The sequence below is a fragment of the Esox lucius genome, chromosome 15, assembly GCF_011004845.1.
Source record: "Esox lucius isolate fEsoLuc1 chromosome 15, fEsoLuc1.pri, whole genome shotgun sequence".
NCBI classification, from domain to species: Eukaryota; Metazoa; Chordata; class Actinopteri; order Esociformes; family Esocidae; genus Esox; species Esox lucius.
This window is the reverse complement of record NC_047583.1, coordinates 14,624,088-14,637,876: the sequence shown is the minus strand read 5'-3', so window position 1 is coordinate 14,637,876 and position 13,789 is coordinate 14,624,088. Positions and strand designations below refer to the sequence as shown.

The 13,789-nt window shown below is 43.5% G+C and overlaps 1 protein-coding gene across 1 annotated transcript; it reads right to left on the bottom strand.

Moving 5' to 3' along the window:
* Positions 1-729: 729 nt before the first annotated feature.
* Positions 730-11,242, bottom strand: tgfb3 (transforming growth factor, beta 3). Its single transcript, XM_010879055.5, has 7 exons — positions 10,897-11,242; positions 5,059-5,222; positions 3,658-3,787; positions 3,393-3,500; positions 2,355-2,526; positions 1,296-1,449; positions 730-1,007 (listed from the first exon to the last, which is right to left on the bottom strand). Exons 1-7 carry the CDS (start codon positions 11,240-11,242, stop codon positions 849-851), a joined length of 1,233 nt encoding a protein of 410 aa, XP_010877357.1. The 3' UTR covers positions 730-848.
* Positions 11,243-13,789: the final 2,547 nt, after the last annotated feature.

Below are 13,789 nucleotides of genomic sequence, written 5' to 3'. Positions count from 1 at the left end.
GAACAGTGTAGGGAGCTGTGTTGCGCACTGCGCTAGTTTCCAGCATGGACATTCTGTCCTGTGTGACAAGGCGTCGTATGCCCTCCATTAAAAAGGATGGTTCTTTAAGGAAACAAAGCCTGACAGAGTTTTTGCTTTAGCCCCTTTGATTTAGTAATTTGCATTGAAAATCCGGGTTCTCAGTTGGCCTCTTTAGCCTGCAACTACTGTTAAGTCCTTCAGTAGGCTGTGGTCATGGCTTGAACAGCTGCTGATGTCTGTTTTCCTCTGAGCAGACACGTCGGTTTTATGAATGCCCGTGGTCATGTGGCACAAAGGTAAAAGCACTTCAGAATGCTGTAATATTGACAAAAAAAAGGAGGAAAAACACTTGACGTTTAGAAGAAAAAAAGCCATTGTAAAAGGCCAATAAAAGGTTATGTTGATGTTGAGATTGCTGGGTCCTGAGCGGGGCTATTCATCTCCGGTCCTGGCAGGGCCAAAAAACGTCTGGTTTTCGTCCTCTCTTAATTAGTGGCTGAATCAGACCTGGGACACCGGCTGAGTGCAATTACCTGCCAGGTAAAAACAGAAATCTGAGGCGTTTTTTGGCCCCCTGGGACCGGAGGTGAACAGCCTTGGTCTGGTGATGAAAAGTCCACACAGTCTGGGGGATTGTGGGTAGAGCGGTGGGTCACTCTGCAGGGCCTCTGCCAGGGCTCGGCTGATGACTGAGGAGGGGTGGGTGGGTGGGTGGGGGGGGGGTGGGGGGTTGTTGTTAGGGACAGCACGCCACCCTCTACCTCCGCTCCCTCAGCGCGGGGCCGTTCGGGCCTCGTCAGGTCCCGTCGTGCTGGGCCGCGGGGCCCTTAGCTGCACTTGCACGACTTGACGATCATATTGGACAGCTGCTCCACCTTGGGGGTGCGGCCCACATAGTAGAGGATGGTGAGGGGCTCCAGGTCCTGAGGCACACAGCAGGGAGAGGCGGACGCCTCGGGGTTCAGGGTGTTGTACAGGCTCAGCATCTGCAGAGGGAGCAGAGGAAGGGGGCGTGGTCAAATCGGAGAAAACCACTCCGAGGATCAACGTGTCACATTTCATGTAGGGGGGGGGGGGGGCATCGAGACTAGACAGTGTGATTCTGAGCGATGGGTCGGAGTTTGGAAACCTTGGTGTCAGGTTACCGCAGAGTGTGCGCTGTGCCAACGTGCTTGTAAGTGCCTGCATTCTGTTGTGTTATTTAGCGTTTGTGTGGTAACAGTGCTTTGAAAAAGTGTATTGAATGCTTAAGACGTGTCGGAGCCATGTCTCACTGAGCTGTGTGTGGTGTCTGCACTCCGTAGGTATGGGCAGGGTCCAGAGCAGAAGTTAGCGTAGTATCCCTTAGGCTCGTGAATCCACCTCCAGCCCAGGTGCTGGCGGAAGTCAATGTAGAGGGGTCGCACACAGCAGTTCTCCTCGTAGTTACTGCAGCAGGCAGGAGAGAGAGAGATTTATGGAGCAATTACCTACTTCACCTGAAGGGGAAACACTCTATTTCCAGGTTGTGTACATTTCGCTACGTGCGTGCAGTCTGACTGAATCCTAAAAAGGTCGAAAATTCCACTGGAAGGTGTGTCCTCATTTCATTCTTGGAGGCAACTCGGGTGTCATGCTACCGTCCATCAGACTGACAGAGGGATTCCGGAGTGGAGGAGGCAGACAGAGAGGGAGGTAGTTGTCCTACTCTTTAATACTGGGACAGATCTCGACTTGTATCTTAGCGCCTCTGCCATGCCACAGACTGATAACAAATTTGCATTCATTCAATGTTTCACTATGCTCAGTGCTCCTTTGTCAAGTCTACAGAAGCTGTTTGCCAGCGGCAGTTCAGTTTTTGCACATAAAAATGTGTTTTTCTATTTCAAATGATTGTTATCGTGCAGATCAAGAGGGAAAAACAACATACGCGTGCACAAAAGAACATGAATGTGTAATATTTTTTTCTTCCCAGAGACAAGAAAACTGACAAAAGAAAAATACTATACAGCTCCGGAAATAATTAAGAGACCACTGCACCTTTTTCTTTCCTTTCCAAAAAAGTTGATAAGACAAATGTTGAGTGAGGAACAGAAGCGTTCAATTTGCAGTGGTCTCTTAATTTAAACCCTTCTGTTCCTCACTCAGAACCTTCCTTTTCAACTTTTTTGGAAAGGAAAGAAAAAGGTGCAGTGGTCTCTTAATTCTGTGTATTCCAATGCAAAAGAAAAGCAACCCAAAATGGAACCAAAGAACACCCCCCACCACCGCTCCCTACCCATCAGCTACGAATTCAGAGGTTCATTTTCACAGAGCGAGTTCTTAACGTGAATGAATTCGATGTGGTTACGTACGAGAAGCAGTAGTTGGTGTCCAGGGCTCTCTTGCGTCTGCGCGATGTGGACTGGGCCTCCAGCCTGTGAGGAGGCAGCATCATGAGGATGAGGTGAGGGAAGAGCTGCTCCTTCTGTTTGGCCTGTCTGCTCGTGTCCCAGCGGCTGTGGTCTTCCAGGTCAACCTCCACACCTGCAGAAGCAAGACAGGGATGTCAGTTTACACACAATCCGCTCAAGAGTTATTAGTGAAGGAAACTACACTGCCCCTTCTATTTCAATGTTCCATGTCAAAATGAACAACATAGTTAATGAAACTAAAGTATTTATTAAAAAAAACTGCGAGCAATGGACATTAAGGTCAGGAATAGACTATCTCGCTGTCATGGTGTTTTGAGTCCAACTTCACTGCTGTTTTACTCATAGCACTCCTGCAAAGTCAACATCATTTTCTTCACTGGGAAGAGGCTGGACTTCAGGCAACACCCGCTCCTCCTCCACCACCAGTCAGACCTGGTCCCTCTGTCCGTCCTATGGGTTAACGTCTGCCCGTCAAGTAATCTGCCCCTGATAGCAAAAGCAGTAGCGATCTCAGGAGAGACAGCACCGGTGGATACAGACGCCTCTCTTTAATTGGAGGCCAAGCGTCTGAGCGCCGTGGCAGCACATTCCTTGTGGCCAGGCCAGTCGGGGGAGCTTTCCCAGGACTGGGGACCCGCGGGCCCGTATGTTAAGTGAGATACCAGACCAACCGTATTCCCATGATTTGTCTCTCTGTCCCTCTTTTCTCTATTCATCATTTCCCTTTTCCTCTGCTGTTCTCTTTCCCTTCCTCTCCCACTTTCTCTTTTCCTTTGTCTCTTCCTTAGTGAAAAAAACATTATCCTCATAAAAATTAATATCGACCATTGAGGCCCATGTTCTCTGGATAAGACTTTAGAGGGCCTTTTTCTATTTTCGAGCTCATACAGAAAGAAATGTGAAAAAAACAGGGGAATCCGACATGTTTTTTTTCTTTCAATTACAAAAAAAAAGACTGAGGCAGCCATGTCTCGCTACCTTTGAATTTGACCTCTAGCACCTCGTTGACATTTTCAATGATGTCACCGTTAGGGTTGAAGGTGTGGCATGGGCAGTGAACGCTGACCTCCAGGCCGAGGTTGGTTTCTGAGGGAAAAGAGAGCACAGGATTATGAGGAAGTTTTCCTTCAGGCCATTTTGATTTGTCCAAATCAACTTGAGTTTCCAAATATCCCTTGGCTCATGCTTTTGATGTGCAACATATGGTATGAGACAGATAACATTGGAGCTTTGGTCCACTCACCTCGGTACATGAGCCACTCCCTGACGGTGTCTGTCACATCAAAGGAGACCCACTCTGGCGTTCCTTTGGTCAGGACGTTCTTACCTCCGATGTAGCGCTGCTTGGCTATGTGGTCGTCTGGCCGTAGAATCTGCCAACCAGAGGTAAGAGAGTGACCCAACTGCATATACTCACTCTGTCTCTCTCTCACACATACTGTACATACACACACACCAGACAGCAACCCAGCCAGCGATGTCTGAGCCAGACGCCCTGGGCCAAATGTCTTCTCCTCATGGAAAAAGTGACTCCCTGTGTTGATAGCCCCATTTTGCAAGTTAATGCCTGTGTGTAGCCCTGCTGCCAATGAGAACCTGGCTGTCACTCCCATCTGCACTTCATACTTCCTATGGGCTTTCAACATATTGAATTTTTAAACACCGGTCTAGTCAGGATGATGCTCTTCAACTGTTGCTATAGCCGCCATTGATTCAGATCTCTGAGCATCTCTGAGTATGTGCTGTACACCAGCCTGTAATTAAAGTTTACATATCAAATTGCTGGACTGAGGCCCAGGATTAAGGGATCCAGGCTTTAAACACCTACGGATTCTGTGAACAATAAGCGTTATCTCCCGAGAAAGCCTGGTGAAGTGGGAGGTTCAGAACCAGAACAAGCCTCATCCCACACCAGCTTGGATAACCAGATTTCTGAATGTTGTCAGTCTCTAATCTGGCTTCCTGAGGGAACTAGGGACCCAGCCACAGAGCATGGCCAATGCCAGCGCTGCCAATCAGCTCCCAAATAATGTGTGGGTGCAGCAGCTCTTCTTACTCCTCCAGTGCAATTGGCTGACACTGCCTCTGTCTTCTCTGGGTCCTGGAATCAATCTGGGGCCTGACTGACTGTCAGTCTCAGAGCCCACCTTAGAGGCCGGGCAGAGATGCTTGTCTCCCGGGCAGGAAATGTTGGAACCTGATCATGGCTCCCAGTCTCTCACGGGAGGTTAATGAGGAGACATTCACCCCTGCCACTCTACATCCACCCTATCATCCAGACAAGACAAACATTCACAAACACATACAGACTTTTTAACACAGAAATAACTAAACTTGAAAAAGGATAGTTTGACAAAATATCAGAGATTGACCACTGTGAAGAATGATTGCGAAACGATAACCTAGAGTTTCTCATAGTCTGTTGTAAGCACACTCTTAAATGTACTTATGTAGAAACCATGTAGAAACCATTTCTCGCGAGGCACATGGAATAATGATCATTCCATACAGAGAAGAGTTAGGGGCCCTGGTATGTTTTCTTCTTCCATGTAGACCTACATTGTTCTGTGTGTTTTTAACTATATGGGAACTGAATCACTACTCCCCCACATGCGTCAGTGCAATGGGAATGTAATCTACACACCTGGTAGAGCTCAATCCTCTGCTCGTTCCTTTTGGCGCTGGAGTTAGGAACACGAAGAGCTCGGAACTCAGCTCTGAAGAGGTTGGTGGAGTTTTTCTCCATGACTGACACGTTGAAGCGGAATACCTTGGAGGTGATTCCTTTGGGGCAGTAGGGAAGGTCATCTGCAGGGTTGGACACACAGAGAACTTCACTCGACTTAAAACACAACTGATGATGCAATCCTAACTGCTTCCATAAAGCCGAAGAGTTCACAGTTGGTGCAAAGCCTGGGCTTTGTTTTAAAATGAAATTTTTTGTCAATCTTTTATTTGTCTTCTGCATTCCATTAGTGTCTGACACTACAAACAAACCTATTTAACAACAGTGAAAATACAGTTAACCATTCTCCAACCATTTCCAGTGAATAGAAGAATAGAAGCCATCTGGTTATGCTTTGTGCAGTACGAGTTAGCAACAAGTTGAAGTCATAAAATGAAAACCAAATGTCCCATGTGTTGGTGGAACTGAACAGGCTGGGCTGAGATGGCAGGGTGCTACTCCTTTCTGGTCCAAAGCTCAACAGGTGCTCAAAAAGCCAGGACAGCAAGACAAGCATTCCCTGGACCAACTAACTAGCTCAGTTCTGCTCAGAACATGTGGAGTCACATGCACATAGCCACAAAACACTAACTCAATCAATATGTTTTTTTGTAAGGAGAAAGTTCAGTGACTGGTGGTCAGGGCGGCAGATCATACAAATGACAGACCAGAAAAATATTTTATTTATTAAATGTTCTTTTATTTTGTATTTTTGTAAGAAATGTTTTTACCTTTATTTATACGAAGATTTACAATTTAGCCATCGATTGAGTTTTAAAGTCCTGTCAACCTTTGTAATGTGGTTGTGTAAGGAAGACACCGAACCCAGAAGTACAGAACAGTAGAGTACAGCTACTGAACACTTCTCAATGCACCCCTTATGAAATACCTCCTGTTTCACTGCCCAAAGAGTTTTTTCCCCCTAACTCTAATACCATTTAAAAATGTATCATTTTAACAGGCTGAGCACATGCAGTATTGAACAAAACAAGTACATGGCAAATGTTTTATAATCCAAGTGGAAACTCTAATTTACAACAAAGTCTGAGCTTCATCAGCGACCCCGTAATTTGCTGGTGGTGGTTAACAATGACACTGAACCTTTGGTTGACTTTGGTAGATCTTTTTATGACAATGGAGAAGGATATGTTTGCATATAATGAGTATGAGCTCATGTGTCTACCAAAACTTCCTTTGACCCATGATCCTATTTCACCGCAGCTTAAACACTATCTGTTAGCTCCATGGACTTTTTTAAGTCCCCCTATTTATAGGTGACCTTTTCAGTCTTCAGACTCTTCTCCGGTAGCCAAATATCTGTCCTGTGCTTCCTCACAATCTAAGGGCTCAGTAGCCCTCCCACAACCCCATTTCTCTACTGTGTCCCTCTTCCTCCCCCGCAGAAGGTGGAAAGCCCCACTACAAGAGGAGATTTGAATTTCTAATCAAGTCTTTGGTTTCCTTTTGGATGACCTCATTTTTCCCCATTGCAATGGTTTTCGGTGGATTTCGCATTATGGCTTATTTTTCCAAGGGTCTGAAGGTAATTTCTTCCATGGCTGAGAGTGCAGGGGATTTCTAGTGTAATTAGAGTGAAATACACAGCAGGCTAATTTACAGTTTTTATCCTCTCCATTATCAGATCTAGTTCTAAGGCCAGCAGCGACGTTGGGATGCTGACATCTGCAAGATTTGGACCTGAAACATATGAAGCAACCGAAAACTCTCTAGAATCTTCTATTGCTCCTCAAAATAGTTGATCCGTCATTGTGACATATTATTATTGTATTATGGCTTTTGCCATTTGTCTTGATTGTTTCTTTCGAGATTCTTTGTGAAAATAGTGTTTTTTTTTGTGGTGAAATAAAAGCTTTCCACATTTGGCTATGTTTTGAAGTAATACATATAATTTGTATGAGTAGTATGACATAAAACACAAACAGGAATTTAGTTCACATACTAAAAACTGTGCAATATGTAAAATGTTATATTTGTATTGTAATTATCCTTCTATATAACTACTATTTAAAACGTTGTTTTAATGACACGTGTACAAATACCCCCCCCCCCCCTTCTCCTAGGACTGACAATGAGATCCTGCTTTTTGTAACCTTTCCATTTTCTGTGGCAGTGTATCAGCAATGACTTACATGGACTCAGGGTGGAGGAAATGAGAAGGCTGACTAGTAAACCCTCCACTAACACCTTGACAGCAGTGTATTTGTAATGTTTGAGCAGTTGCCTAGATTTTGGTCAACTGCTCAAGTTTCTGGTCAGTAACTTGTCTGGTCAGTATCAAAGGAATAGGTGAGAGTGGTAGGTGACAGTGGACAGCCTAGGGACAACCTTTCAATAGCTCTTCTTTAAATCTACTCATAGAGCTTCCAGTCTAGATAGATACTCTTCCGACTGTGCTCCCCTCCACAGTCACGCTCACCCCTCTCCTTCCTGTGTCTGGGATGCCCCAACACACTAGCTCCTCTCCCAGGCAAGTGACATCACACAGAAGCTCCCACCAAACACTCCCACCAATCAGACGCTTCCCAGTGCCCAGAGGGCAGGCCGTGATGTCAGTCTCTCCAAAGTTATGTGGAGGTAAACAAAGGAAATGGGAAGCATAGAAAGCAGGTGCTGGCCAGCTGCTGAACAGTCTGGACCTCGTTTACCAGAGAGAAATGGCTACTGCACTGCAAAAGCGGGTATTTACTTTTATTTAAATAACCTTTCAAACTAATCTTATTAGACTTATCTGGATAATCCAGAAGGTCCTAAATATTCTTAAGCTTTTTTAAAAAAACTAACATACTTGAAAGAATAAGTGACAGATCATGCCTAATAATCTGTTAGTTAAATAAAATATGAAGAAGTGTGTGTTCTGTGCATTGTAGTGTCATTTAAATTCTCTAGTATGGACTAAGCCAGTGCGCCGACCAAGACATTTCCAGCCATCCATCCCTGGGTCTCTACACACGGAGCCCTGTGGCAGACTGCTATAGATGAGATAATGTGATGGAGTTCTCTGCTGAAGACAGCTTTTTTCCACTTGATCAAGGATGAAGAAGGAAAAATTACTGGGGGAGGGGTCTGTCTTTCGGAATGGACCAGAGAACTCTGTCTCTGTTTGCCTGGGATTACATCACCTTTCTACTATTCCATATATCAAAAACACTGTTGTCCTCAGCTGTAGTTCAGACTTTTCTCCTTCTCTCACCAAGCTGAATACATGATTGCCATAGGCCGGATCACTCGCTGCAAGCTTCTCTTCCTCATTTGTTTCTATCAGGGCTAATAGGTGGGTTTCATAGTTGTATTAAAGCAGACTTACTGTACCATGCCAAAGGTCAGCAAATAGAAAGTGAATGAGTGGAAATATAGAGTATGCTAAGGAGTGAGTTCAATTGGATTCACAACCCAAACCAACCCGTAGGACTAGGTGTTATGGATTGTGGAGGTGATTGGCCCTTGTGGTATTAGTTTGACTCTTCCAGAATTCTGCAAATGGCTTCCATCTGCACTTGTCATATCCACAGCTTTACTGGAAAACACTGTTTATATTGAGACACCTAACTAGTGCTACCATGAATATTTTGGCAAATTACTATAGCTATGAAAGCTTATGAGTCTGGCAAGAAATGTATATGCTTCGTTGTACACTCACCCCGGAAACTAAGTAATAAAAAGTGAAAAAGCACAAATTTGACAATAATCCAATACATTCCCACCTTCCAAAGAGAGTGTATGTAAAACCCATTTTGGGTTTTACATTTTATGAAAATGGAATGAAAATGTGTCTTACTGTATTGCCATGGTGATAGACATTAATTTCTGATACTAAAACAGGCCCTACTTAAAAAGCTTACATAAAAAAATGTGAAAGGTGATTGAACATCCAAACTGATCAGGCTTGTTAAAGAGATGAAACACCCTTATAGTCATAGTCTACACTTTTTTTTTATTTAGGAGACTGACTGAATAAATGTTGTTATTTGGCCAATAAGAGACAACTGACAATCATTACAATGCTTGATCGTGACAACAGTGCCATGACAAGATGCCATGGCTTCAGCTCCTGGCCATGACAGATGCAGCCACAGTGCAACAAAACATTTGTTTGGCAGCCTCTGGCTACCTCTGACCCAAGTGGTTGTAGTAAAGACTATTTTAAGAAGCACTCTGGGGGACCAAGGAAACAGATTTGACACAGGGGCTTGTGCTGTTCCATGTAATTGAATAGCATGAAACACCTGTTGATTTGAAACATCCACATAATGCCTGATAGCAGTGCTATCAATAGCCTTTAAACATTAAATAGATATATGATAGGTGGTTGCCATTAATGGAGAAAAGTAAAGTTCCTATTTCCTTATAAATTTCATTTATCCCAGTGTGCACACACACACACACAAACACACTTCAGTACTGCTTCCACTTAGAAAACAATTCCCTTCTTAGAGAATTCACTGTAATATAGCAACCGGCTCCAATGAACGTCTCACTGATTAGACTGGAACAATCAATTGTGGGCGGTTTAAACAGGAAATGCCATATATATGAGCAAGGCCATTTTACTCCATTGCACAAGCCAATTTGCTGCTAAATTAGTTGTTTGAACTTTTAAATGGTGCTATTAAGGAAAGCAGTGATGAGGTAAACACAATACATTATCATAGATTCGTTTTAAAAGTTGAAAAGAAGGTTTTGGATGAAATTATTTTTGGAATAAATGGCTAATTTGAGTAGTATTTGGAGGAATGCTGAAGTATCGTTTTTTTTTCTACCAGTGGAATGTCAGATCGTCGGTCGTGTGCTGGGTCGGCAACTAAGAGTTCCCCTGTGGTTTTTGTGTGCGGTATGACGGTGAGAGTGCTTACGCCAAACTGTTTGCTCTACCCTTTCTATAGCGCACGATTTTTCCACTGCTCAGAGACGCCACGGTGCATTAACGTTGTTTTGGACAATTCTGCGGATGGAACGCATGGGAAGCGACTGTGTTCTTGCGTTGATAATTCCTTTAATTAATTAATACCTATTCCATGTTCATACTGTAGGTTTAAGTCTATGCTCCCGTCAGATAACGGTTCCCTTTCAGGTCAATTCAGTTGGAATTGGAATATATAGCCGGTTAAATTGCGCAAACTGGAGTCAAAACAAATTCCATATAACGAGTCAAAGACAGGTTGCATTGCAAACAGCCACATATCTGAATGGAAATAAACGGTATAAGAGGCTAAACTTTGCAGAGGAGTAAAAAAAATGACATTCTCAGACGGGGAGTACATTTTTTTTTGTTTTTCTTTAACACTACACGTGCCTGGAGAGGTTGGAAAGGTATGCTGTTCAATTAGCTTGGTAAAACTCAGCTTTGGGCACAGCCTCATACCATGTTATAACACAGTCATAACCATGTTATAAATGCTGACAATACTTTTCATAACCTGTCATGATATTGTAATGGGAAACCACCAGAGATTTACATCACATCTGCATGTGCTGGTCACCAGCTCTGGCATTCACATTAAGGAATTACGCATCATCAGACATGGACTGCACAGATTCATTCCATGGAGAAGATGGTCTATGTACATGTTAATAAGCAGGCTTTCGATCAGTAGCAAAGTTAGATAATAAACGCCACGGTGGCAACACGATCAGCTGTTTTGTAGATCACAAGGTACTGACAAAACGAACAAAGCGCATGGATAAAAAAGTGGCCGTCATGCGTAAAACGCGTAAAATAGATTAATTAACAGCACTTACTGTTTTCTGGTGGTCCATTTATCATATTGAACTTGTAAATCTCTTTTGCGTAGTATTCAGTCTCCGTGTTATCCTGTCCACAACTTTGCTGCCTGTCTCTCCCCAACTCCTCGATCAGCTCCTTCGTACTGTTATAGAGCGCCAGCACCTGAAACGGTACCTGATTCGGACCTGCTGTTTGTGGCGGGCTGGTCAGTCGAAGTTTACTGAGAATCTGTCCTCGGATTGCCTCTACTCTCTTTTTCTTTATGTGGTCTATGTCCACAGTGGTGCAAGTGGATAGTGACAAAGTCATGGTCACACAGTTCAACAGGAGGAAAAACAGAAGTGCTTTTCCCAAATGCATATTTCTATCTGCCCTTGCTTTGCTAATAAACTGATAAAATTTAAGTATAGTAAAGAGGCAAAAGAAAAAGCACCTTAATAATGTGGACGAAATTCCAGCTGAAACGTTATCCTCTATTTTTTAGCATTTAGGTGGTCATTGAGTTCTTTTTCCCGAGGAATCCCATCTTGTCAATATAGGGCTACTGTCATCTGGGTGCTATCCGGGTGTGCATTCCAAGAATATTCCCGTTCATTCTTGAAAATAATCTTATCTGAGACCCCTTATTCAACCTAGCTATTCCCTTTCTTCAAATGTTCTGTCACACTTTCGACATCTTCCGTTTTCCCTATTTATTACTCTATTTCATCATGACAAAATGCATTTCACCCCATCAACTGTTGCTGGTTTAAAGTCAGTGCGTCAGTTACGCTCCTCTCGCATATACGCGACTAGAGTCTTGTACTCAATGGGCGCGCTGTGCTTTCCCGAATGTTTTATAGTAAGCGCTAGCTGTGACGTTTGAGAAGGAGGGACTGCAGATTTTGACCACACAGTCAACTGTCTTGGAGCACATTTCACACTCTATGAGGATGTCTGTTTATTTTAAGTTAATGTCAAGTAGGGAAGTAGAGTAGAGAAATAAACACCGTGTGATTACTATGTAATTAACATATATGCAGTCTTTTTCAGAAGTATGGCGCGTCAGGTGACAAAATAGTTAGGGACCTAGAAGATCATTAAACATCATTAAGAGGTGAGAGTCTGCCCCCTAGTGGACATCATAAACTAACGTGCCAGTCATATTACTTGACATTCAGATAATTTGGTAGTGAGAGAATTCTCCTACTCAGAGTCTTTGTATTCTTTATACTTTAAAATGAGCCTTTATGCTGATAGTCTGAAGTCATGGGATGAAATCATACAGGCATATGTCCAACAAGTGCCTACAGTATGTTTGGCTTTTTTGAAATTGTTTATGAAATAATTTATTTTACCACAGAATGTCAGTCAGCTTTTATTGTAAAATTACACTCAACATGCTTTCCTAGGGACTACGGAACCCTCTACCACTAAACTATGTTAAGATGTAGCATGAGGTTTTAGTTGTGGATGGCAAGAACGCACTGTGATGAAATAACTGGTGTTGTCTAGTTCTAGTGGGAGGTTCTATATGAGCAACTCTATATACGGCCAGTTCCAATGGTCTTAAATCAACATTCACTGGCAATATCCTAGTAAACAACATTGGACTTCCCGTTGCTGGCATGCACCCAACTATCCATTGACTAACAAAAATAAACTCTGCAGCTTGGATGAGATAAACTCAAATGAGGAATACCAAACCTTTTACAGTGGTGCTGCTATATCCCAGACTACAAGGTATGTAGGGCTAATAATAAGTTAGGGGGACAACCAAGTGAGCTAGTATTAGAAAGTACATTTTACTCAATGAAGGAGCTGAGCTAACTTGTCTTAAACAACCTGAAAAAATGCAAGGTTTCATAAATGTTCAGCAACTAGGCAGGAACTGCAGTCCCAACTTCAAGCAGAATCTGGTTCCACCATTGGGTTCCAGGAGAGAGAAGACGTTTGAGGGACAGCCAAGAGACTGGAGGGGGCAGAACAAAGAGCTTGAGTGGCTGTTCCCCTAGCTACATCATTGGCAAGTGCCATGGTCTTGTAACAATTACAACTGGAAGCCAGTGAAGGGTGCAGAAGAGGGATGTGTTATAGGAGAACTTGGGAAGGTTGAACACCAGGCAGTTTGCAGCATTCTGAATAAGCTGCAGTAGTCAAGATGTGCCTGAAACAGTATTTGTGCTTGGTTGTACCGAGGTTGTTTACACTCTGGGAGGGAGACAGCATGGAGTTATCAGCTATGCAGGGGAGTTTTTGAAGTGGACAGACCTTCCACTGGAAGAAGAGCAGCTTTGCTTTGTCAAAGTTATGCTTTAGGTAGTGACATCCAAGTATAGATGGCCAGGCATGCATGCTTGTGTGTGCTGCCACCATGATGCCAAAAAGAAAAGTAGTGTCACCTCAATAACACTGATCCTGTATGAGAGTCCATGACAGAATATGATGGATTCAAGTAACCTGATTTATAGAAAGAAGAGACGAGGGTCCAGAACTGAGCCTGTGAGAACAATAGTAGTGCGAGTGGACCAGGCACATATCCTTTCCGCATTACCTGGTGGGATCAGCCTGGCAGGTAAAATGCAGAACCTGACACACCCAGCCATAAGATCTGATGACTCACAGTGTTGAAGGCAGAGGACTGATCTAGGAGAAAGACAACAGAGGAGAGGGAATCAGCTTGGACATTCGAAGAGCCTCTGTGACTGTACGTTGGGACAGGAGGTATGTCTATGTTAAGTTGACATACCTTTATATACAGTAGGCGTGAGAATATGAGAGGAAAGGAAATGAGCTATAAAGCTGTCGGTGACGAGACGGACCAGAGTGGTGTCATCTGCAAACTTTCTGCCTCAATTCCCTTGTGTTCACCCAAAATAGTGTGAAAAACAAGAAAACATCCAATCAACCGCAGTTCTGTGGGCAAAA